This window comes from Prionailurus bengalensis, chromosome C1 (assembly GCF_016509475.1).
Source record: "Prionailurus bengalensis isolate Pbe53 chromosome C1, Fcat_Pben_1.1_paternal_pri, whole genome shotgun sequence".
NCBI lineage: Eukaryota > Metazoa > Chordata > Mammalia > Carnivora > Felidae > Prionailurus > Prionailurus bengalensis.
The window spans coordinates 50,377,842-50,405,195 of NC_057345.1; the positions used below are offsets into that span (position 1 = coordinate 50,377,842).

Here is a 27,354-nt window from a genome sequence, read left to right on the forward strand (position 1 = left end):
TTTACCTATATTAATTCCCCTTTTTAAAAGACTAAATGTACATGGTGGATTTAAGTCAATATTTCTGCAGTATTTAGAATGGCATGGGATGGGACACATGAACTTTTCAAAGAAATGATAACTTTTCCTTGAGTCCAACCATTTGCTTTCTTATGTAAGGTTAGTTCAGATACTGCATTTCATCAGTGATTCCATTGTCTGAAGAAAATCCTGCCCTCTTAAAAGTTTTGACATTTTCATTTTCTGTTCTCTTTCTGTTTCGTGACACATAATTCAGGCATTTGACTGATTTTAAATCAGTGGACTGGTTGACAGCCTAAAAATGTGTTTTGCACAGGAGAGGCTTAAATGAATTGAGAAGTTTGTTGACATTTGGGTAACTTTGTATTTCTTCCCTTTAATTTTTTAATTTGAAATCTCCTTTCTAATGTAATTATGTGATTATACCTTAGGCTAGGTTACTTGGCATGAATGTTGATCCAAAACCTCAACCCATCATAATGATGTTAAGATATTGGTATGGTGTGATTTTGGTTACTGATTCAAAGAGCAAAGAAACATAGCTAAAGTTGCTTCGTGACCCACTTTTTCATTCAAATCACATAGATACTGATCTGGAATGGATGGGATCTAGATTGGTGGTGTGAAGTTCTAGATTGGTGAACTTGTTTCACACACAAGTTGGTGTGAAATCACACACCACTTCATACTGTCTTTACATTGCACCACACAAATATGCTCACCAACTTGCAATTTCTTTCTTTCTTGGGGTCACACTCCCTAGTTTTACTAGGCCCCCACACATCAATGAGTAAAGCCACAGATAAAGCTGCAACCGTTACAAGTAGTGTAAATATCTTTTCAGGCCACTTGCTGTGTCCTAGACCCTCTGTTGAATATCCTGAAAACGGAAGGGGCAAAACAGACATGGTCTCCATCCTTATAGAATCTGTAGTCACACTCGGAGCTTGTGTGGTAGAACCTTATTGAGGAAATCTGTGATGGGAAATAAAAAGGACACATTTATATACAGGCCGAACTAAGTTTTGGAACAGATCTATACCTACAAAGTGCTTGGCACAGTGCATTGTAGTCAGTGACTACTCAATAACAGGTACATGCTAATATCATTATTACTTTTATATCCTATTTTTCCAGCTCACCCAATAATTCTCTGGTCATAGAATACAACACATATAGACATACGTAAGTAAAGGAGATCTGATTCTTTTGACACGAGTACAGACCAGTTTTGAGCTGCAAATTTAAGAGAGCCCAAATTTGTCCTGTGATGTGGGGACGAGAAGTCATTTCCTTTATTTTTATATCCAAGTTTTCATTGTTTTAATTGGCACCCTACCAAACTGATAGATGCCTCCAGTTGTGTATGTCAGCATGGTTGCCGAGAACATTACAAACTCAGTAATTACAAGAGACTATTTTCCCATTATTTTCTTCCCGAAGCATTTTCTATGCTGGAAATGTTATGAAAACCTCAGAAACTGTAGTAAAACTACTATTTTTAAAAACAAGTTTTTATTGTATTTTCTTAACATAAAAGTGTAATATACGTTCATCATAGAAAAAACAAGTAAGCAAAAAGAGGCAATGAAAATCACCCAGATACAACACACAGAGAGAACTACTGTTAGAGTTTATGTGTATTTCCTTCCAGCTCTCTGTACATAGAAATATATTTTTAAATGGCATCATAGCACAACATCCTATTTTATTGCTTTCCATGTCTTTATTCCATGTCATTAATTATCTTTCCATGTCATTCTTTTACAGTATTATTTCCTTGCGTTCTATCATATTTATTTAACCAGTTTCAATCGTTAGGAGGCATTTAAGGAGTTTTTACTTATATCTTTTCTTTCTTTTTTCTACTATAAATGATTCATCAGATGAACAACTGAGTTGCCATTGTTGAGGTTTTTTTTTTTTTTTTTTAGTGTTAAAATAGCTGAATTATTTAAAATGTGGAGAAAGGGCCTTGGTGCTTAAGGAAGGTACCTGGCAAGATGAAGTGACTGCAGATGAGGTCTTCATGTGCCTTCGAGAGCCTTCTTCCTCAAGGGTCCCAGGAGCCACAGGCATATAAAAACTCTCAAGCAACACTGGAAAGTGGCCCTCTGTAATTAGAAAGATCAATAATGCCAAAATGGACTGCGATTTAGTAAAATAAGTTGAAATCAGTTATAGTCGGATTTATCAGGGAACCATTTTGTCACCTGTTTTGTTCCCATGACAAATTCAAAGCAATTCAGAACAAATTTTGCGCTCACAGGTGGATTTCTTTTTTTAATTCTTTCAGTTTTATCTTTTAGGTTGTACAAGCTGTCGTGCCATGAATTAAAGTGTGCTTATCACTCCATCCTTCTTGCCAGGAATGCCATCTCCAACCACACTGAAGAAGTCGGAGAAGTCTGGTTTCAGCAGCCCCTCACCTTCGCAGACCTCCTCCCTGGGAACGGCATTCACACAGCATCACCGACCTGTCATTACAGGACCCAGAGGTGAGCTGCTCCACGGGCTCCCTTGGTCGCGCTTAGATCATGGCCTCGGGAGCAAGGGTAGCAAAGTGAGAGACAAGGAGGCCTCTCCCAGAATGCTCCTGAGGGCAGTGAGTGTTCCAATTTCTCATCCTTGAGAACAGCTTTGGCACCAAAGCCTTGATCCGTACCTAAGGCCAAAAAGGGACCAAAACCTCTCATTACCGGAGGGATATTGCAGAGAGGTGGGAGGTAATTGGAACCGAACCAAAATCAAATCTGTCCTACAGGTTGTACAAAAGAAGTGTGTGTGTGGGTGTGGGTGTGGGTGTGGGTGTGTGTGTGTGGGTGTGTGGGGGGTGTGTGGGGGGGGGGTGGGTTAGGTGAGTGTATTTTCCTGTAGTTAGTTACCTGTTTGCATGTAATAAGCTGTTTTTCATTCTCTCATCCCTGCTGATTCCCTTTCCTTGAAACCTGATTTCAATATGTGGCATTTTGCATTGAGATTGTTTGCATCACGGTGTTGACGAGCAGTCTTCACTCACTCCTTTTGAAGTGGTAGATAGTTTGTCTGGTTTTCATTGCAATGTTTTCATTATTTTTGTCCCGTGTGCTTTTAAGTTTATTATTAAAATGTGTCCACAAGAAATATGATTTGTATTTCGCATTAAAGACAAGCTTTAAACCTCAAGAGAATGTCAGCAAATCACTTAACTCGATCTTATTGCAAGATGAAAATATTTATTAGTTTGTTTATGAAACTCCCCACAGTAGGAGTATGAATAACTGTAACCATGTTTACTTTCTTCCACCAGATCATCATTTAGGTAGGTCTGTGATCTACCAGCTGGTGTTATAAAACAGCCTAGAAAGTTACGGTCTCTTGTCTACCTTAACATACACCTGGGGAAACTGATAGATATTTCTTGCATTAATCTCAAAGTGAGACCCACAAATCTGAATCCCTTTATGAATACTCTGGGTGCATCTCAGGGAAGTATGGAAGTTGAGAGGGCCGGCCAGCGCACACGTGCAGAAATCACATTGAAGAAAACAAGTATTTGGACTATTTTGTGAAGCAATTACTATATTTACAATTATGAAAATGTACATGCTCCATCTTTAAACATGTGATCTTGATAGAATTTTCTCAAGATTTCAATTGTGTGGTGTGCATGCGTGTGTGTGTGTATGTGTGTGTGTGTGTGTGTGTTATAATTAGAAAGGCAACATACGTATTTTTTTCTGACTTGAAAACCTTGCATCTGAGTTGGATTATACAGTCCCAAAATGAGTCTGTTTAAATGGGGGTAGTATTATGATATTATCCTCATAGTCATTAAGCATCTCAACTGTGGTGGAAAATAAAAGATATGAAGTCCTTTTAGTCAGAAGATTTTTGGTCTCATGGAGATAAGGCATGTGATGTTTCTTATCTTTTTTATGGTCATTCTAAATGCTAAATGAACGTTAAAAGTAGAAATTTCTGCAGGAACTCAGAGGAGGAGACTATGGAGTTTCATTCATTCATTCAACAAGAGTTCCCTGAGTGCCTGTCATGGGAGTTCAGTGGTTCCTGTCCTCATAAAGCATACAGTCTAGGGCAGAGAGAGATACAAGGAAATAAGCATTCAGAAGATAATGTGGAATGTGCTATTACCGCTTTTTACCGAATAAAGAGATTTCAAAATATAGACAGCATTGAAGTCAAATCTTAAAAATTTGCTTGTGTGAATGGAAGGCATTCCAAGCAGAGGAAAGATTCATGGTGTAGCAAAGTAATAAGGATTGGGAAGAATAATATGGCAGCAATCAGGATAGCTGGGTAAGGTGCCTCTTTGCCTTTCCACTTATCTTGTGGATTTTTTAATGTCCTCACCAGTAAAATGGGCCAATACTATTGTTGAAAGAACTTTTCCTCCCAGCCGCCTATGCTTATGTAGAAACACGATAAGACAGTATTTGTAGAGACTCTTTGAGGAGCATAAAGCGATGTGCATATATTACCATTTATCCAGTAAATATTGAGTGCCTTCTATGTGTCTTGCCTTAAAGCTGTAGTTCTACAATTATTAAAACAATTCTACTGTTTACCTGTGAGTGCCAAGATTGGGACCTTCTTCATGCTACATACTTAAACATATTTGCTGAAACAGCCCATGCTGGGTTGAACCAGAGTGGACCTCCCTAGCCTTCAGAACAATGAGCTTTGATCTTATATTCATAGCCTGAACAGTGTTTATGAGGAAAAGAGACACCTAGTTTAAGAATTATGAAATACCAAAGATTCTTTGTTTTCACCAGAATTCAAGATGGTTCCCAGTATCCTCGGTTCTCCTTTCTGGAAAATCTACTCAGGTACCCATTCTTATTGCACCCTGCCCCCCCCCTTAGTGGTCTGGTAAAGGGAATTGGAATAACGTAGATGAAACTCTTTAGTGGTGTTGTTGTGGCAAGAATCTGAGTGGAGATGGGCTAACACGAGACATTTGGGGGCTAAGATATTTTTTAGGGTTGGCATTGAGCGTCTGGCTGTCTGAGATATATTTGCTGCAGGTGCCATATTGTCCTTTATTCTTCTCTGAACCAGTTGGAAAGCTAATGCTTGGAATGAGATCACAGGATTAAAAGTTGATATTTTAGGAAGATGAGGCCAAACTGAAAGAGAGAGTCTGACCGAATGAGCCAGCGTGGAATAAATGTGACGTGTACATAAAGGAGACTTCAACCTCACATGTTCCTTTTATTGTAAAGAGTTGCCATAACCCAAATCAGTAAATCATTATAGAGAATCCAGACAGACAGCAGAACTTCAAAGGGCCTGGAAGAAGAGAAAGGGTCCTAGAGCACAGGGATGGGGGAAGGGGGTGGGGTTGTTTACTGCACCCTTGCTCAGAATCACATGGTGTATTCACCTCTAGGTAGGACTCAGATTGCAAGGATTCTGCTGCCTTCTTTAAAAATGTCTTAAAATACCTTGACTAGACAAACCCCAGTTCATAAACAATAACTGTGTGACATATCTCAGTGCTCAGGCCAGAGGTGATATTTTTAACAGAGCAACAGCAAAGCAAGGTCACCGTGCTTAAAAAACAGTGGCCCTATTTTTGACTACAGATATAAGCCACTTTTGGAAATTTGGTGGCCAGTTGTTACAAAGGAAACCTCTCTTTGAAAGTTCAAAGCAAGTGCAGAAAAATAGGGCCTTGAGGGAGGCAGCATTGTATAGTGGGTAAGCATAAAGGCGTGGGGGTCAAACGGGCCAGTGTCTGAATCCTGTCTCCACCACTTTTACCAACCGTGTCAACCTGGTACAGTGCTTTACTTCTCTGAGTCATAGGTTCCTCCTCTATAAATTGGAGATCGTAATCCGTGCCTCAAGAGAATCATGTTGTCTCGGGAGCAGATGAAATCATGTGTTTGCAGTTGTTTGCCCAGTACCTGGAAATAGAGCGTGTACTCAAGTCATACAAACAGTTCAATCACCCATTTTCACCCAGGCTTTGAAAATTTTCATGTCGTCCCTTTTGCTTTCACCTATCAACATTTTGCCCATCCCAAGACCGGTGCAAGTACAATTTTTACATGAAAACCCTTAGCTCCACACAGGCTGCCATCCCCTCACGCTCTGTGAAGTCCCATAGCCTTTCATGTCTACAGATTTCCTCCACTGGTGCCTTGCTTTGTTATTAATGTACATGCCTTGTCGTTCTCGTAGAATGAAACCTTTGAAAGGGAGGATCTATAACTTACACTTTTTATTGCCTTCATTGTGTCTCATGCAATGGATATTATGCTCAAATATTGGTTGAATAAATAAAAAGTATCAGATTGCACATAAATGTACACAAAAGACATCATCCCCTCCCCCACACTGACAAGATCCCATTGCTTCACAAGAACTAAGGGTGATAAATGGCTAATAGTTTATGCAGGGCTTCTTTATAAGGAACGTCCACGGGGGCGCCTGGGTGGCTCCGTCGGTTAAGCATCCGACTTCATCTCAGGTCATGATCTCGAGGTTTATTAGTTCGAGCCCCGCGTCGGGCTCTGTGCTAACAGCTCAGAGCCTGGAGCCTGCTTCAGATTCTGTGTCTGCCCATCTCTCAGTCCCTCCCCTGCTCATGCTCTGTGTCTCTCTATCAATAATAAATAAATGTTTAAAAAAATTAAAAATATGTATATAAGGAATGTCCACGATGGGGAAGAAAACCTTTATAAGATTATATGAGTAAAACTTTGACATGGAAACTATGGTTTTTCGTATTTTATGCTAGTCTAATCACTTCCCTGTGTACATCATGAAGGTAGAAATATGTGTGTGTTTGTTTGTTTGTTTGTTTAAACAAATCCCCTAATATTGGCTTTCTTTGTGGCTTTGATAAATCATTTAACCTTGTGGTCTCAGTTTAGCCATCTGTATCATGGGAAGAATACTTGGCCACCTATGTAGTTAAAATTAGGTAAAGGGGTTAAAGCATTTTGGAATACCCTGGGGAGTGGAGAAGACATTAAGTTTCCATAAAAGCATCTACATGTCATTGTATATTATTACAATTATTGTGTACTTTAAGTTGAATGATTGGGCTTTCAAAAACTTTCTTTTGCCAGCACTCAAAATTTCAGCCATAACAAAGTATTTAATCACGACAGTTTGATTTATGATAATCGAAAAAAAAACCTTTGCTTTTTAAACAAGTCTTCCCTTTGCTTTTTAAACAGTTGTAAATTTGTCCTTTAAATTTGGAGCAGTAATATTTTAGAGTTCCTTGAAAGTTTGTCTTTAGGTGTCTGCCTAAAATCTTTGCTATTTTCAAAAACAAGCTAATGAACGATACTTAATTTAAGTATTTCATTTAATTGAATGCTTTACACTAAGTAAAACAGCCCTGTGCTCTAGGGAATTTAGAAATGGGGAGGGGCAGGCACTGTCCACATCTCAAGGCAGAGGTTGAAAGTAATTAGCGAGTAAGCACTTATGGAGCTTCCCCTAGAACCACAGACTTTCAGAAGAGTGCCCTGGAAATCTGGTCTGATTCATTTCCTGTATCAGCTAAGAATGCGTTTGACTGCAAGTAACAGAAAATCTCACCAAACAGGTCATATTGTTTCTCATATAAAAACAAGTATGTGACTCAGGACCGTTTGAGTCCAACCAAGGATTGAGATTTCTTCTTTTAGCCTTGCTGTAGTCAGTTGTGTCCATCCTCATGCTGTGACCTCATGGCCGGAACTATGTATTCCACAAGATCACCTCTAGCTGCAAGGGAGGCTGGGAAATATATATGTATATTTTTAAGCTGAACATATTGCCACTCTGTATAAAAGGGGGCTTTATAAGTAGCTAAGTAGCCGAGAACTCTGCTGGTTAGCAGTTAGTAACTATTCCACATTACTCTTGCAGATGAGAGAGATCTCAGCCAAGAATAGAAATCAAGTCTCCAACTCAGTTGCCTTTACCACTGTATCTGTAGGTGCTGCCTTTTTCTACCCACTGGGAGAAATAAACTGCATTTATTTAAACAATTAATTTGTTTTCACATTTTTTATTAGTAAGACATAACATAGCCATTTAGATCTTTTGATAAGCATGACATAACCCATGTTATCACACTGAGTTTTTTAATAACAGCCATAAACATATCATGTGACCTTTTTTTATTAGCCCACAAATCCTTGCTACTGGTAATGTAGGATTTCTGTTAGATGCAAATCACTTCAAAAAACAATTTTTGAGGTCAGTGTGACTTTTTTTTGTTGTTTTAACAGTAACAAGCAACTTTATTAGATTTTTTTTTTTTTTTTTTTTGCCAAGCATACATTTACTGTTTAAAAAAAAAGGAGTGGTCAAGTTGAAGAAGTTCAAAATCTAGAGACCATATCTGATTTCATTAGAGGTGTCTTAGGGTATCTCAACTTGAGCACTTGAGGTAAGCTGAGTCACTCAGGCATACCTCTTCAGCTCATGCCTGAAGATGTGCTAATTCCTATGAAAACGTGAGGACTGCACGAAATCCTCTTCAACTGTGCCATCTTGCAGCATAGACGCAAAAGAGATACTTCAGACATTGTCCTCATCTGGAGAAACATTTACAAGTAGCCCTCTCAAGCGTCTGGCCCTGTTTCACTCCACCGTATTCCCTGACTAGCTCTACAGTGTGACTTTTTCAGTATTAAAATCAACTTGCAGACTCCCATTACTGTCTGGGGACCCATTAATTTTTTTCCACAAATATTTATAAAGCACTTAACAGTGTGTACAAGGGGCTCTACCAGTTGCTGAATAGAGTGAACACGAGCAGCTTGGACTCTGGCTGGAGAGTGCTGACCTCTCGGTGGATGACGGGACAAGAAAGCTAGCAGTTGTATTACTGTGACAAGGGAAGCACAGGTGTTGTCGGGGACAAGGGCATCCTGACAGAGACCTCTGTGGCATTTGGCACTGCGAGAGTCCAAACAGGCATAAGACTTAGCGCCCGTTCTCCAGCAGGGTACCTTCTAATTGCAAACACACCAAACAAAGCAACAGCAAACAAGTCATGCTTTTATACAACTAAGTACTGAGGAATTAAAGACATACACGATGTGAGCATGAGACTAAACTGCCCACTTCTTTAGGAGTCAAAAAACATATACAATGAAGGCAGTTTAGAAGTAAAATTGTCCTGGGGTGCCTGAGTGTCTCAGTTGGTTAAATGCCTGACTTCGGCGCAGATCATGACCTCACGGTTTGTGGGTTCGAGCCCCACATCGGGCTCTCTGCTGTCGGCGCAGAGCCTCTTGGTATCCTCTGTCCCCCTCTCCCTCTGCTTCTCCCCTACTTGTGCACTCTCTTGCTCTCTCTCTCCCTCTCAAAATAAATAAACATTTAAAAAATTGCCCTAGTACCGAAAATATACATAAGACGTGCTAAAACAATAGCCATATAAACCAAAGATTTATCGTGCGGCTTTCAAAGAGTCATGCCAGTTTCGGTTTGGAGAGGTAGGGAGAAGCATATATGCTCTATAAACCTCTCTAAGTCCATGATCCTCATGATTCAAGCAGGGATCCTGCTCTCAGTGATGAAATGTCTGAGGGTCTGCAGTTCACAATATCTCCCAGTGTGGCCAAGAAAAACATACTGCAGAGAATTATGAGAATTCAGATCACCTTCCAGGAAGCTGAGGTCACCAGGAAAGGTTGGAGGAGTGTAGATCCATAGACAATAATAGAGGAGGAAGGAAGGAGAGGTAAAATATGAAGGCAACACTTATCACTAGATGGCAGGGCCCATTAGAGCAGGAACTATGGCTTTATTCTTCCTATCTGTGTCCCTCAGCCTCGTGCCTGGCGTAAGGAAGACACTCAACAAATATTTGTTGAATAAATGAGTGATTGCATGGATTTGATTGAAGGCACACAGAAAGTTTGGGAATAACAGGGAGTCCTTTCCATCCCCCATGTGTAATAATAATAGAATATTCAAGAGCGTGTATTTGGTAGCATTTAGGGAGATGCATTGCGTAGTGAATAAATGCTCAATATATATTTGCTTTGTCTTCATGCAGAGCTTCTACTTGATGAGCATTAAGAGGAATACTGAGCTCAAAATGATTATCTGCTGTAAGGTTACAGTTTCTCTTTGTTCAAGTAAAGGACCCACAAGAAGACATACCCCCTTTATCACCACCATAACCGTGGGACCTGTCCCTCGGCATAGCCCCCTCCCCGCCCCCCCGCCCCCCCCCCAGTACCTAAGTGGTCTGTAAACTTCTTTGCCTCTTAGGAAAGCTTTTAACTTAGTTGTAGAACGGTGCTCCTTTCAAAGGACCTGAATCTAATTTGCCTCTCCTGGTTTAGTGCAATTGAATCATCTCAGGGAAACGAGAAGCAATTAAGTACCTGTTGCTAACAAGGTGCTGAAATAATCTGCCAACAGATGCAAGGTGTTTATTTATTAGTGGAGTATGCCATTTGAGAAGACATTACATTGTCACTGTACGATAGGAATTGCCAGAATTGATTTTCAAATGGAGGCATCATGGGCCTAAGAACACTACCTCTGAAGTGCACTGAAAGACAAGTAAGAGGGCTTGTGAACACTGGTCAAGGTTAAGCTCAAGTGCTGGTGTCCAGCCCAGTGGGAAACACTGCCAGTGGGATTTGAAGGATCTGGAAGGTAAGGAGGAAAAGCAGCTTTTTAGCGAAGGCCCTTTAAGTCCCAGTTCAGGAAATTATTAAATTCATTAGCCAGATACTTACAACCAGCTATTACTGCCCAGCCGAAGGAAAAAACAGTGCCAGCAAATGTTTTAAAACTACAACTAAACAAAAGTCAGGAAGCGTGTAATTAAAACTGTACCTTTATTGTATTGTAAAGAGTTTCACTATGACATGGAAAATATTTAAAGGAGAAGGCTGTTTAGCTAATTTGTCTGCAAGTGAACTGCTTAGTGGAAAACTATCCTAAATTAACTGTAAGGCCACCCACCGAGCGAACCTCATAAAAGGCCATGGCTGCTCAGCTTGGTTCTGTGTCGCCATTCAATAATTACTAGATAAATGCATAACTAAAAGCTCTATTACACTAATAATTTGTACCGAGATAGATGTGTGGGACACCCTGCTGGGTTAATTTGTCATCCCGGCAGCAAACTTCTAAAGAGAGCTCTTCTGTAGGGGAATCCTGCTAATATGCGGTCCCAAGGAGGACAGGTTACAGGAGAAAGACCAGTTGACTCCTTAATCTCTTAAAGAGGCAAAAGGCCCCCAGGTGGAGTGCCAGAGAGAAAAGTAGGGTGATTAACCACGTGGGCCTAGATTTAAACTCATCGTGAAGCTGCCCTCCCTTGGGATTGTTTGCCCCTTTCTCTCCACCTGTCTCCATCGCTCTCTCCGTCTTTCCTTCCCTCTCTATCTCCCCCCCACCCGCACCCCCACCATAGACCCACATGTGCACACATGGTGAAGGCAGTGGTTCTGAGCAAGGTTGCTTTGAAATCCTCTCATTGATAAGACTTCCTGGTATCCCTTGAACTATAAATCACGTAATCAGCTGAATCCCTATCAGTTCTTTCTTCTTGGTGTAGCTTAATGTAACGTTGATTCCATGTTTTGGACTCCTTTATTTTCCTTTTTTTCGGAGTAGAGTAACAAAGTCAATATTGGACTCGTATCTCCTCTTTATGTGGAATGTTTTCTTCTGTCACACACACACCCACGCACACACGCACACACGCACACAATTGCTGTTTTAAATATGAAGCTCACATTGAAGCTTCCGTGCACGGTTTTCAACCTCCCCTATTGACAGAACCATAAATCATGTTAAAGTTAAGTGAATTACTGTAGCATGGAACTGTGGCTTTAACAATGTTTATGTAGTATCAGCTTATCATCCATGTAGGCAGAGGGGGGTGAGCACTGATATTTGAAATGGGAATGTACGGCCCTATTAATGTGGTTGCAGTATCACAGAGATCACCTATTTCATGCTGCACCCTTTGTAGTGTTGAAATTAGTGTACTTAATCACGCGTATAGAATGGTTTTTAAAATGTATATTTCCACAGTAAATTTACATTTGACATGTGCCATTTCTTCATATTAAATGGCGGTTGCCTTCCCCCCCCCCCCCCATCAAACGCTTCCTTTTTCTTATGTGCAAAACACCCGTGAGCAACATCAGAGTTGCCAGGTTGCAATACAATAATAAGGGACCCGAGAACAAACACTGCTGAAAGGAAATAAACCGGTTGACCTCCAAAAAATAATTCAAGTGGGAGCAGCGGAGTGCAGTGAAAAGTGCATGGGCCGTAGAGTTGGCCAGAATGGAATTCGGATCCTGGCTGGCTACTTGGGATCCGCGTGTGCTTGAACTAGTCACCTGTCTTCTGCCTGCCTTTTGTTTTCCCACCCGTACAGAACTTTAAAGCATGAGGAGGAGGAGGAGGAGGAGGAGGAGGAGGAGGAGGAAGTGAAATGACATATGGAAAGTGCTGGGTACTGTCACAAAGATGTCACTAAATGTTCACCACCTCTGGGATGTCTTTTATCCTCACTTTGAATGTGGTTCTCTTGAGAGGGTCCTTACTTCCTTCATTCCCCACTCCTCCTCCCCAGTTGTCTTCTACCTGCTCTCATGGGTCCTCTCCAGGAGGAGCCTCATGTGCCCAGACCAGGAAATGTGGTCCCAGGGAAGTGCACCAGCCTGGTTACCCCGTCACACTGGGAGAATAGGGGAATCTCCCCAGTGGGGCAATAAATAGCTCCCTCCCGGCATGGGTAGCCCTTCAGCCATGGTAGAGACTTCACTTTGGCATGTCTTCATTCAGGCATGGCTCTTGCTAAAGTTAAGCACCGTTTTTGTTCGCAAGAGTCTGTTGTTGATAGGAATCAACTCAGCATATAATTATTGAGCACTTCCCATCCACCAAGCAGTGTGCTAGGCCCTGATGAGCAAACCAGACAAGTCCTGTGCCTGCAGTCTAATAAAACAGACAGATATGAAACAGATTACTATTAGTGTGATGAGATTAATGAGAGGGGAATTCAAGAAAGCGATAATATAGCACAGGTATGTAAAGTATTTGTGGGGGTCCCTTCTATTGGCATGCAATATGAATTTAGAAAACCTTGGCATCCCTGAGGGATATCTCCAGATCTTCCCAAATCCAAGTTCCTGAACACCATGAAAAGTTGCAGAATTACTGCATACCCTGTAATGAATGGCTTTGAAGATATGTTAATATAGACTCTTTCACGTGAAATATTCTTGTCAGTGAGAGAAACACATCCAACTTCCTTAACCATCCCTCTACTGCTCTGAAAGAAAATCACGGACTGGTGGTGCCTGTAACCAAAAAGTCTAGGGGTTTTTGGCTTCAGGTAGAGCTGGATCCAGAAGCTCAGGTGATACCTTCAGAAATCTGTATGTTGTTCTCTCCCCTCAGCTCTGCTGTCTTCTGTGTGAACTTCATTCTTAGGCTGAATCTCTTCGGACTGTGGCATTAATGATGTGAGCAGCTCCAGGCTTAATTCTCACCAATTTAACAATCCCAAGGAAAAGAGAACAGCCTTTTCACAATAGATCTAGGAAAGGTTCTACTCCTGGATGCTTATGGCTCTGATTGTCCCGGTTTGGGTCATTCGCTTGGGTCACTTTTGGAACAATCCTTATGTTTAAAAGATAAAGGGGTTTCTTATTGGCGTAGCCTGAGTTGCATGCTTACCTGTGGAGCCAGGGGGTAGGGTTAAGGCCACTCTAAATACATAGACTGAGGCTGAGGGAAGGATAGGTATCCCCTCCCCCCAAATAAAAACCATAAGAGCTCTGTTTCCAGACTTTCTCACCAGCCAAAGTTACTTACTCCTGCAGTTAGGACTTGCAGAGCGCAGGTAAGGTCAGGTCCTAGAAAGTGACTATTAGCCCATGCCATGAAACTCCGGGTCCATGAAAACAGTTGAAAACAGTTCAACTCTTGATTCCCAGTTATCTCATGTTGCCACATTGCATTGTATGATCCTGATTATTTCTCACGTATCCTAATTTATTCTAAAAAAAAAAACAAACAATGCTAAGAAGAATGAATAACCCACAGTCTAATACACTATCTAGCACAGAGCTGATTCTCAACACATACTTTTTTTTTTAATTTTTTTTTAACATTTATTTATTTTTGAGACAGAGAGAGACAGAGAATGAACAGGGGAGGGGCAGAGAGAGAGAGGGAGACACAGAATCTGAAACAGGCTCCAGGCTCTGAGCTGTCAGCACAGAGCTCGAACTCACGGGCCGTGAGATCATGACCTGAGCCGAAGTTGGATGCTTAACCAACCAAGCCACCCAGGCGCCCCTCAACACATACTTTTTAAGTGAGTGAGCCCCACTATGTACTAGAATTAATTCTAGTCTCAGATCTTTTCTTCTGTGCTATTTTATCCAATTTATAGATAAAGAAAGGTGGGCTCAGAAATGTTCAGTAATTTTCCCCAGATTAGGAAAGGGAGTGGTGATTTCAAGCCCGGGGTGGTTGAGCTGTAAAATCCACACATGCCATACAGTTTCCATCTTGCAGTAAAAGAAGCCAGGAGGCTGACACAGAGCTGGTTGGTACCCAACCAGGGATCAAAACGTGAACCCCTGACTTCAGACACTGGACTGACTCTTCTCACACTTCCTCCCTGTGTGTGTGCAGTCTACCGCAGTAGGAATAAACCCTTCAGTCCTCCGGGGTGTATTCAGGAAGATACTTGGCATTCAGGAGGACACTTTGAAAGTAACATATCTCCCAGAAATAGGGGCTTAAACTCCGATGTAAACCCGACAGTTTGGTGAGGGAGATGCCGCAAATCAGCCCACACTTTTGTGTTTATCGTGGCTTTTGTTGTTGTTTATTTGCTTGTTTTTTTGCCTTTTTTTCCCCCCATGTCAGCAGACCACTTGCAGACCACCCAGGCCCCATCCCTTGGTAATCCTCCAAGAGGCTGGAGCACCCCTGCAGATTTTACTTGGGAAATTCTCCTTTGCAGGACTGCAGTTTGTAATTCCGGTGCATGTCCAGCCGGTTGTTAGAGGACTCCCTGCCTATTTCCATTAACCTCCATGCTTGTCCATTCTGTGGGGTTGCTTTTTTCTCCAGTGTTTTGCCATGTTTCTTATTCCTCATCTCTCATTTTGTAGGATTGCTTACATATTATGTAGAAGCTCACATTCCTGGGGCACCTGGGTGGCTCAGTCAGTTGAGCCTCCGACTTCAGCTCAGGTCATGATCTCGCAGTTTGTGAGTTCGAGCCCCGCGTCAGGCTCTGTGCTGACGGCTCAGAGCCCGGAGCCTGCTTTGAATTCTGTGTCTCCCTCTTTCTCTGACCCTTCCCCGCTCCTGCTCTGTCTCTCTCTGTCTCTCAAAGATGAATAAACGTTAAAAAAAAATTTTTTTTTTAAAAAAAGCTCATGTTCCCTTCATGGAATAGGATTCTTTTCAACTCTGCTCACTCAACAGTCCCTCTTCATATTTCCAGTAGTCATCACTGTTGTGTGGTGTTTGAACGTATCTCACCTTAGCCATCATGGCAGCCTAGGCAAATAGTGCACAAATATCACGTGTTAGAGAGAAGGTGGTCAGGATCCAAAGGCTGGGGCGCTATCATACAGAGCTTGAACAAACACACTCAGAGGTCTTAAAGCTCTAAATATTACAGCCTTCCCAAAGTCAGGGTGTCTTAGAGACTGAGTCCAGAAATACTCTATACCTTGATATCCCAGAAACATTTGAAAAATAATTTCTTTCAAAGGGCATGTGCTCCCTTGTTTCAGATGTTTTAGATTTCAGTGTTCTCACTAGGGACCAGTTGTACTCAGTATTTGTGTGTAATTCCAGAGACGAGATTCCACTGGAATGTAAAGCTAGGTGAGCCTCAGCAATTGGGTTCAAACTCTTCATTTTGCAGAGGAGAGAACTGGAAGAGAAAGAAGTTGCCTATATTTATTAAAAATTTTTTTTAATTTTAATGTTTATTTATTTTTGAGAGAGAGAGACAGAGAGACAGAGCATGAGCAGGGAAGGGGCAGAGAGAGAAAGAGACACAGAGTACAAAGCAGGCTTCAGACTCTGAGCTGTTAGCACAGAACCTGATGTGGGGCTTGAACCCACAAACTGCGAGATCATGACCTAAGCTGACGTCAGATGCTTAACTGACTGAGCCACCCAGGCATCCAGAAGTTGCCTATATTCATAAGCCAAGTAGTGGCAGAAACAAAAGTAAAAGTCCCTTAATCTAGTTAGAAAATTTTCAAAAAAAAAATAAATAATAAAAAATTTTTCTTAAAAGTACTCTAGATCTTCTTTAAAAACTTTTTTTTTAGATTTAACATGTATTAGATCTCCAATAAGCAATTCCCCAAAACCGACATGGTGGCCCTTTCAAGGGAATGATAGAAATTTCTATTGTATTAGGGTTTGGGGAGGCCAGGAGGAAGACATGGGTAGACTCTGGTTAGCTCTGAAGTGTGCTTGGATAGCAGGGGTCTACGTGGTAAAGGGGAGTTCAGTATGGACACTCACGGATTGTAGATGTAAATGACAAATAGAGTCTAGAGGGAGATAGCCCCATAGTTGTAAGTTTCTAGGGTAAGTGTCGAAAATTTGAGATCTAAGCAAAGGTACAGGTTCAAAGCATATTCAGTCAAAAAGAGTCTTCATAGGTCATTGTATCTATGGTATCTATGACTATTAGACCAAAGTTGTTGCTACTGTTGTTTTGTTTTGCATTTTGTCGTCTAGAGATTTCTTTTCAAGATGCTTATGTCATGTCCACCCTGATAGTATACATACTCTTTCATCAATATTTATGTATTTATTTGTCCAAGAGACAGGTAAACAGAAGGTAGCTCTTATTCTTACTTTTCTTTCCCCCTTGTGTATTCTGTGATCCAAACAGGTCTTAGAAAATGGGAACAAATTTCAATTTATACATCTCCCATCCTCATCTCCATCCCTATGATAGTATAACCAATAAAAGAAGCTATTGATTGATCACTTACCCACATGGTCAAGAACTACACCCTGTGCCTTATATACTTTGTCTCATTTGATCCCAACAACAAATCTATGAGATATTATTAGCCCCATTATACAGATGGCAATACTGAGTCATAGAGAAGCTCAGAAACTTAAGGCATAACTGGTTTAAGTGGAAGATCTAGAATTTGAATCTATACCTATCTGGCTCTAAAGCCCATGGTCCTCATATTATACCTTTCCCTTTTTTTTTTTTTACTCATATGTTTAACTTGAAATTATACGCACACAGGTGTGGGAAACTAGCACAGACCAAAGCAGTTTAAATAATGGTGAAGAGAGATAGCAAAGAGCTACAGTGGGGGATGGGAGGAGTGGGTATAGGTGGTCAAAAGGTACAAGCTCCCAGCATAGAAAAGAAGAGTGGCGATGGGTAGTTAGTAGAAATACAGAAGGCAAGCTGATTACTTTGAAAGCTTCCGAAAGGTGAGGCTTCAGCCGAAAGGCTGATCAGGACAAGAACAGGGTTTGATGGGGAAGAGATGAAAGTGATTGTCAGGTGCTCAACCCATGAGCAGAGCATGGCAAGTGTTTGGAGAGTGAACAGGAATTATGTGGGTCTACACCAGGGGCCAGCAAACTGGGGCCCACAAGTTAAATCGAGTCTTCGGCCTGTTTTTGAAAATAAAAATGTAATTGGCACACGGCCACACTCATCTGTTTATGTAATATCTGTGGCCGCTCTGGAAGCATAGCTGCCGAATTGAGTAATTGCAACAGAGACCATTCAGCCTACGAGAACTAACCCCTTCACTCTCTGGCCTTAACAAAAAACGTGCGCCCACTCCTGGCCGAGGTTATCAGCCAGGGCCTCAGAGCAAGAAGAGTCTTTAAGTAGCTAAAATTGATCTAAATAAAAATTTTAAAAGAACCTCGCCTGTTCCCCCCGCCCCCCTTTCTGTCTGCTTTTGCAGAAGACGTTAGAATTTGGTCTCCAACCTGAAGATCCCCTTAATTAAAATGGAACAGAATACACCAATCATCTTAGAAATGTAGCATAGAATCAAGTTTACTCTGGTAGCAGCAATATAAAAATACTGGTGCTTTCCCCATCATCATGCAAGGTCATGTTTCTCTCATATGACCCCCAGGTCTTTCACATGCATCTCGGCGACGTTGAAGGTATGTACTGTGTGTTTTGAAAACCTTGGCTTGCCTCAACTTAAAGGTTTATGATTTAGAAAAGGCTCCACCTCCTAATGGTTTGAAAACCATTGCTAATTCCCCTTTCCTTGCGTCTCCGTTAAAATAAATCCCATAACTCCAAACTCCTGGGCTTTCATAAGTGGCAGGTCTGATCATGCATGATTTATAAATTACAGCTATGGACCATTAAGATAGATTTCTCAGCTTTAGGGCAGGCTACAGTGGTGTTATACACTGTGGTTTTGAATTTCTGAGGAAGCCAAGTACATAGTAGTTGACAACCCAAATAATTCAAATTCCATTTGCCTTTGTGGAAAGCGCTTTTTTCTTTTCTTTAATGCAGTATTTTTTTTTCTTCCACTTTCCTCTTTTAAAGTTCTGCCTTATTAAAACCTTTACTTCTTAAACATGAGTAGTCAGGAGTTCTTAATGCCACCCATTGCTTGATGGAAATGGTTATTTTTGTGTAAAGAACATCTTACTACTGAAGAGAGATGAGTGGCTTTTTCTGGTAATGGTGCTAACACAGAAACAGTTTGGACTCTCACCTGTTGCCACTGACTCAGTGTTGATTAATGGTAAGACTGTGAAGTTTTACAAATGCCAAGGCTTGGGAGTGATCATTCCTTCTGTGAGGGAAGAAGGCCGCGTGTAACACGGTCTTAAAAGCACACACCTGAAGGGGGATTAGGTTTTATTGTTTGCGCTGCTCTCTTGATAGCTTTTCTTTGGAGTCTCGAAAGCCAATGCTAACGTGAAAAGAATCCAAGTCCCTGTCCAATCTGTGAGAATCTGTGACAGTTTGTGGACGAGGAGTAAAGCAATTAATCCTGTGTCAGGTTAAATACAAGAACATATTTCACCCATAAAATTTTGGTTGGAAGAAAAATGTGGGAAGGTTCTATGAGTTTGGGCAAAACTACTAAAAATGGTGAGGGATTACTTTCTTCTCTTTTTTTTGTTTCCTCAAGATTTATAAAAGAATGAAATACAAGTTTCCAAACTTACCTGGCTATGCCTCCCTGACGTCATCTTGTTTTGAGCTAGAATATGTGTCTGTAAGGCCTTCCCGCTATGGAGGACTCCTAGACCAAGAGTCACTTGGATCAAAAAAGTCTCTCAACATACATAATAACCTAGTAATGACCTTGACCTTCTCCGTCTCCAGTTCTAAATCTGCTTTAAAGAAGAAAATATCTTGGGGCACCTGGGTGGCTCAGTCTGTTAGGCATCCGACTTCAGCTCAGGTCATGATCTCGCAGTTCGTGGATTCAAGCCCCACGTCGGGCTCTACGCTGACAGCTCAGTGCCTGGAGTCTGCTTCGGATTCTGTGTCTCACGTTCTGTCTCTCTCTCAAAAATAACGTGTCCCCTGCTCACGTTCTGTCTCTCTCTCAAAAATAAATAAACATTAAAAAAAATAAAGGAGAAAGCATCTTTAACTTACATATATAGTGTCAAATGTTTAGCTTTTTCTCTTTCAAACTAAAACCAAAAAAATCTTTTAAAGAAGCGGGGTGAGGAGAGGGGAATGGAGTACAAACAAGTAAACCAACCTGTCTGACCTGCTTTCTCTTTTATAAGTATCTAGTAATATGATCATTTTGTAATAAATAACTGAGCTCTACACCCTTTGGAAAATTCTGGCTCCCTGTTTTTTTGAATTGTGGCTACTTTGTTCAGAATGTGTAGGCAGTGCTGTTCTGGCCAAAGAAAACCTGATCAAATTTCCTTCCTTCTTACTCATATTGTTTGTGAAAAGCCTAGCAGTTGTTTTAAATAAGTCTGGCCTCTGGTTAAAGTTTAAACCGGTAGTGAGATCCACCCAGAGCAGAGTGTTTCTGACACTCTCTGCTGCTCCTGGCCTAGGGTACTAAGAGTATTAGACCCCAGAAGCAGCCAATTTTGTAGTGCCTTTTAATACACAAAATTGTATTAACATCAACATGGATACAGACGGATGCACTGCAATAAACTGTAACCACTTGAGAAAAGCCTTTATTGACTCTCAAGTAAATAATGCACATTTTAAAGGACCTAAATATGCATTTACATAATGTGCTATAATTTTTTATTGTGTCAACTACTCACACACACACACACACACACATACGTCCATAAGAGATGTTTTCCTCTGTCAAAAATCTGGACTTTTATCATTCTTTGTGCATTACGTTAGCACCACACCAGATTCATAATGGTAGTTTCTTTCTCTCTGTAGGATCCCTGACCGGAAGATCTCAATGTACCTTTAATGAATTTCACTGATTGGGCGATTGATTGGTTTAACCCCAATGACACTTGCTAAAATGATTTGAGACTACTTAGACATAAACATATAGGCACACTGAAAACATCTAATCCAAGAGAAAGGAGAGAAGACAAGAAATAGGAGAGAAGAAAATACAAATTTAGATGTTGCTGAAGGCTGAGCTTTAGAGAACGGAAGAGCAAGGGTCTCATCCAGTAAGAGTAATACTAGCAGTTTATCTAAAGAAATAGCATGTATTTAATAATATTTAACAGAACTGTGCGATGTCTATAACACAACTATTTTCTGTTTGAAGAAATTAAAGCTCAGGATCTTGAATGATTTATACCCTGTTTCACAGTGAACTAATGGCTGAACCAGAAGGTCCAAGGCATGAGAAAGTAAGGGTTATGAAGGATAACCCTCTGAAATGCAGGCTCAGCAATTGCCTAATTTGAAACTACAGGTTAAATGATTTCCTGGTGCTAATTCAGAATTAATTGGTCCTTATAAGTCAGTCATTGTAGAATTAATTTCATGTAGTACCATGTGTTCTTAGGTTTCTGTTAAACTTGGGGCCACAAGGGAAATTGTTTTAAGAAAATACAGTAAACTAAGATCTAAATTTAAGTTGCTAACGATGTTCTTTTACGTATTTAACAACAACAAAAAGGGCAGGGATGTTTATTAACATTAACGGAGGGATCCCAAGATGAGTTGAATGATTCCCTCTGTCAAGTTTCTTTAACTTTCATCCACCTGGTATTTACTCAAGTGATTTTTTGCCTTGGGCAGCATTCTCTGTTGGCCACTACAATTTCATAATTGAACAATCATTTATCACTTTCCTTCGAGCACCTGAAGCCTTGCCGCTTTATCATTAAGGTCTGCTTCCCCAGGACTCTTGACAACGAAGTTCCCACGTTTGTGTTTGACGTGCTGCAGAAACCGAGCCTATCATTTTTTTGTGCTTACTACGTTCCCAACCTTGTTTGGAAAATACTACATTCTGCCCCTGACTAGAAACTATTTGGTCGGATGTGATGCTGGGTCACATCTTCTCGCTACCAATAGAGACAACCATACCATATCAGATGGTATGGTTAGGTGAGACAAAACTCCTTTGGCTCTTTAAAGCACAATTGGCAAAGTAAGAGATGACCAGAGCCATTTAACGTTTTAGCCTGTGGGTTTAAGCTCAGAGGCAATAATGCATCACCAGATTTATCATTTATTTTGGGAAGTCCTAAGTTTTACTAGTTTTTCTATAACCGCCCTGGCTTTTTTTCCAGGTGGGGAAAAAACCAAAGTTTTAAGTCTATCTGTATGGTTCTTGGTTTCTGTACCACTCTTGTATGCAATCACTGGTTGTACGTTCAACTAGTATTTGTGGAGGGCCAGACACTGTTCTGGGGATCTGACAGTGAACAAGTAACTAGAAATAGCTATTTACTCAGATGGGAAAGACTGGAAGAAGAGCACGTATAAAGGGTAGAAGATCACAGGAATTCTAGTTTCAATAGGCTATGTTCAAGATGCCCTCAATTGCATGACTGAAGATGAAACTTCGTGTGCTGGCACCCTGCTGTATCCCATGCCCATAGTAGCAGCCCCATCAGTGTTTATGGGATAGATTAAAGGTTGCATGAATGAAGGGTCCCCTCAGATCATCTGCAAGACGTGGATTAAGACTATCGCTTCTACTCCAAACCCCCATTTGCACTCTTTGCAAGCTACAGATGCTATTCTGAACCCCCAAGTCCTTAGCCATTTCAATTATTACAAAGCACCCCAATACTAAAGATATCCCAGTAAAGAACAAAGAACCCATGGCCAGTGGTCAATGGCGATGTATGATTTTTACAGTCTTCAGCCATGCTTATGGGGTAGTGGAAGAAAGTGTGGCCTGTCTTGCTTCGTTTGTTCCACACTTTTATGAGTCCCTCTCGGTATTAGGAAAATCTTATTCCCCAGACATTGGGGCATCCCTTTGTTTGGCCTTTGCAGGGACTCCCAGAGTTTGAAGACTTAAATTGCAAAGAGTAAGGCAGGATAAACACTCTCCCCTGCTTTTATTTGGGGGCTGTTTCTCTGGCCCTCCCTGAGGAAAGCTGCTGCTTTGGCGTCACTTGGTTTGAGTATCTCCGACCCTCCCTGTGTGCTGCTCTTATTCTCCAGCAGATTTTATCAATCACCCTTCGAATTCAAGGGCAGAAGTTCTCTCAGGAACATTATCAAGCGGTTCACATAAGTTTTTTAATCTGATGTAATCTTCTTGTACAAATAAAATTTAGCAGGGCTCAAATAAAAAGGAGTAATAGTTGTCTGAGATCTTGTATCAATTTTTATGGGCAGAGGGCCCACAGTTCATCAGGGGTCACTGCCCACTCAGCCTGTGGGTTCCCCTGTCTAACATTTATGCATTTCTGACTTTGGCTTTGAATTGGCCAAAAAAAAAAAAAGAGAGAGAGAGAGAGAGAGAGAAAAGAAAAAGAAAAAAAAAGGCTACGTGAACCTTCCATGTAAAGTGAGGCATCCAAATTACACAGGTTCATTAAGTGATCATTTACTACATACTTCAAAAAAATTTCATCCTGTATTAGTCCCTAGAAATTTCCTTGAAAGGGGTATAAGAGCTTTAACAATGAATTATTGTCTATGGGTTAGCTCAGCATGAAAGAGGATCCATATGTGCAAACTAGAATTTGTCATATGTAATGTCAGTTAAATCAGGTCTAATCTACCAAATACATTTTTTATTGCTTGCTTCATTAAAAAGGCTCTTAAGGTAATGAATAATCTTCAGCTTCACCAAGGATTATTAATGCCTTTATAACTCATGTCCACTGAAAATGGAAAGACAGCCTGAAACTCTACCCTAATCTAACCTCCATGTTTGTCTTAGAGCCTTGAGGAAGAAAATCTATCAGACGTACCCAGTGTTAAATTCAGGCACATGAGCAGTGGTATGAGTTGGGTCAGGAAAGAAAGAAAAAGGAAGCTGGACCGGGCTTAGGAGCTGTGGCAGAGTGGGTCTGTCTCTTCGTGACTCTGACGCTTTCTTTTCCTACAGCAAGCCCGCATGCAACACCGTCGACTCTTCATTTTCCGACGTCGCCCATTATCCAGCAGCCTGGACCTTACTTCTCTCACCCAGCCATCCGCTATCACCCTCAGGAGACGCTGAAAGAGTTTGTCCAACTTGTCTGCCCTGATGCTGGTCAGCAGGCTGGACAGGTGGGGTTCCTCAATGTAAGGAGACCTCCTTTTTTTTTCCAATTTCTTTAGAAATATTAACCGAATGTAAAAATAACAAGGGGAGACCTTATGACCATGTGACATTGTGCTCTAATGTTGTGCTGATGGACTGCAGGCAAATGTCATATTTATTCTAGATTGTGGGAAAGTTAACTTGCTCTAAGAGTGATTGGCCAGGGTTTAAAAAGTGTTTGTGTTAAGTTCGCAACTGTCAAGTTTATGGATATAAATCATCTCAAGGGTGAACTGTATAACCTTCTAAGGTCTGTGGGCAGATAATTCCACCTCACGCACACTAACCCTCGAGCTCACACAGTTAACAAAATAGAAAGACCAAATAATTTTAAATAATGATTTGGAGGGGAAGGGAGGGGTAGGGGGATGAAGGGGGCACAGATGTTTCAGATCAGCTAAGTTGATATTTTTTAAAAATACAGTCTTCTAACACTTTAGATCAAGTTGACCAGTACTTGAACTCAAGATGCTCGAAGTACAGTTTATTATGGTTTGTTATTTCTGCAAGTAGGTTATCTTTCCCACTTATCTTTGTATAAAGCTAAACAGTATTCGGCAGCTTCAAATGAATATTTTCGTTTTTTCTCTAAGCAACCAAATAATCACGATTTGAAATAATATTCCAAATGTAAAAGTGATTTTAAAAAAATCACAAATTTTGTTTCAAAATGGAACTAAATGTTTACAATTGGATAGCTGCATCCCAAAGCCAATAACAATAATAATAATAATGAATAGTAAATAATGACCAACAGAAAGCTACATGTGATTTTCCATTTCTCCTAATAGCTGCACACGAAGCCGCAGATGAGCCGTAATTATTATTGCCTAATTTAGAATATTATATCACACGGCCCTGTCACTGATTTTCCTCCCGTGCAGAAATACCTGATTCTGCATATCTGAGACAGAACAGGCAGCTTTGACTAATGTCTGGTGATGTGTTAGCAGATACATTTCTGTCTAGACAACAAATCAATATGGGGCCTTTTTTCTTTTTGCTTGTGTATTCATTTGCTTGGCTTATTCCAAAGCATTCACTTACGGACTTTCAGCCCGCTCAGAAATAACACACGGACAAGTTTGCTAGCAAGAAAGCACAGCATTCTGATTGTCAGACAAGATATCTTTGAGGAACAATACCAAATATATAAGAGAATGTAGATGAGGGTCTAACTGAGGCTGCGTCTGCAGAATTATTAAGCTTACGCTCAAAAGCCTGGGACAACTGGATCTCCCTCATCTGAATTTTGATTCAGGACTATAGCCTAAATACCAGGTGTTATTATTGGTTGCACAGTATCACTGAAGTCTGGAGTCAGAAAGGCCACCTGAGAGACCATGAAAAGTCTGAAGTGACCAGCAGCATCAAGAATCTCACTTTTAAATTTCTAACTTTTTAAAAATAGTCATGACATTATCGTATATAAGTATCAAACTCCTGGTTTTGTGTTTTGATCAATATTTTATAGGGTTTAAGGCAGGTCTGTTCGTGGGACTATTTTGAAAAACTTGAAAATAAAATGGATCTTATTGCTTTCTTCAGAGGGGAACTTTCTTTTGTTAAAGAGCTGTTATTTGGTTGTTCTAACATCAGGCAGCCAAATAAATATGACTTTTATGGCATATGCTTATATAATTTAAATCAAAATTAGAAGTGATATTTTTCCCTAGCAGAATTTTGACAGCTCCATTCTAAAGTTTCTGTGCCTGATGTTATACAATATGTGAAAGAAATTTTTCATGTTCACTTAACATATTTATTAAATGTTATATAATATCAACTTTGAAGAGTGAAAATAAAATATTATTTTTAATTTCCGACGCATATTTGGGAAACCTTATTGTATCTGTGTAAATAGACATGACGGAATAATTCCACAACCTATAAAACACTTACATATGAAATAAATAATACTCGTGGGAATGATGATGAAGGTAGCAGTTCATACAGAAGTGAAACATTCCAAGCATAAGTTGGCAGGTCGTTTTACGGAAGCAGGATGTAAAGAAGGCCAAAGTAATTCGAGAGATAAGTTGAGGCTACGTTGAGCATGTGTGCCTAAGACTACACTTTTGCGGAATGCCTTAAGGACAACCCAACAGTTTTTTAATCCATATGCTCTTATGCAAGAACTCAAGCAGCTAGAATACTTCATAATTTTACATTAAAAAGATGGACTAATGCATGTTTCATTTGCAGAAGCCGCTAATGGTCGGTATGTGTTTCTTCTTTTCCTTCTGCGTGTGTGTTTTGTTCCCGCCCTCACAGCCCAACGGGAGTAGCCAAGGCAAAGTGCACAACCCATTCCTTCCCACCCCAATGTTGCCACCGCCGCCGCCACCACCGATGGCCAGGCCTGTGCCTCTGCCGGTGCCAGACACAAAGCCTCCAACCACATCAACAGAAGGAGGTGCAGCCTCCCCGACCTCACCCAGTAAGTACGGCTGAGACGAGGCGCCGGTCACTGATAAAGCTCTGTGTACTTGAATCCTCATTTAAAGTTTCGTCCCAACTGCACAGGCTCTAGTGATAGGCACTCATCCCCAGCGACGGTTGTAGCGTGGGTTTGCAGGGCCGAGACAAGATCACAGCGAACACCGCTCTCGGGTACCGTCAACTACACCAGATGTGGAAGTGACTGGGTGTTTGGGCGGATAACATGGTGCAACTATACGCCCAAGACTGAGAGCAAGATATGACTCTTAAATTTTGCATATTATTTCAGTAGCTGTGAGTGCTCTCAAACACAGAGATCATCAAACAGCATCTACTTGCATACATTCTTATTAGCAAAAAGCTCCTTTTGCTTTTGTGTAGGCCTGCCTTCCAGCAACTTACAGTCCAAGAGAAATGCATTTGATGAGCTGTGCACCTCATACATCACACAGGAAAAAAAGGTTTAAACGTTGACCACTCACCAAGAGCAAGAGCCTGGCAGAAGATCAGAGCTGATAACTGTGGTGCATGGTCAGGTGTGGCAGGGGGAGGTGATAGAAAGTATAATGGGATGGAAAAAGAAAAGAAACTCTTGGCTCTTCTCTGAATAGTATGGGAACATGTGATCAGATGATAAAAACCTTTTTAGATGATAGGAATGATTAGTTGCTGAATTAGAGGGATAGTTCCTGATATTTTAAAGATGGCAAGGGGATAGGAATAGCTCGATCACATGAATTTGTCTTTTGTTAGTACCTGGAACGATGTCAAAAAAGAGTGATGGCCGGAGACAGAGTTCTGAGGTGTTGGATGGACAACCTAACCTTGACAGATGATGCGATGAGCACCTCCTTAAACCTTTACTGAGGGATCAAAGTATAAGAAAGGATAGGAATTGTGACACTAATGCTAAGGAGAGCAGGTCTCCAAGGAGGTCTTCAAAGGTGAGACTGGAGGCAAGGAATCCATTGAGGAAAACATGAGAGGAGACCAGGAAAGAAATGTTAAGATCGAGAACTTGAGCAGCAGTTGCAGAAGTTGAATGGACAGGAGCATGAGGAGGGATATTTTGTAGACCTCAGCAATGAGTGTAACAAAGGATGACTCTAGACCTCCTAGGTTCCTTACTTTCAGTTTGGGGGACATAATGATATTGGGTGCAGGAGGGAAAGGGCCAGAGAGGAAAAAT

The 27,354-nt window shown here is 40.9% G+C and overlaps 1 protein-coding gene across 10 annotated transcripts in view; it reads left to right on the forward strand.

The window, feature by feature from the left end:
• The window catches only part of NFIA (nuclear factor I A), a 376,639-nt gene that overhangs the window by 293,575 nt on the left and 55,710 nt on the right, over nt 1–27,354 (forward strand). For 4 of the 10 annotated variants that reach the window (XM_043575130.1, XM_043575133.1, XM_043575128.1 and 1 more), the window contains exons 7-9: nt 2,391–2,519; nt 23,526–23,704; nt 25,998–26,163. In XM_043575130.1, coding sequence (XP_043431065.1) covers nt 2,391–2,519; nt 23,526–23,704; nt 25,998–26,163 — 474 coding nt within the window. Of the gene's footprint in view, nt 1–2,390; nt 2,520–4,799; nt 4,854–23,525; nt 23,705–25,997; nt 26,164–27,354 lie in introns of all 10 variants that reach the window. The other 6 variants (XM_043575126.1, XM_043575123.1, XM_043575127.1 and 3 more) reach the window with 3 other exon arrangements.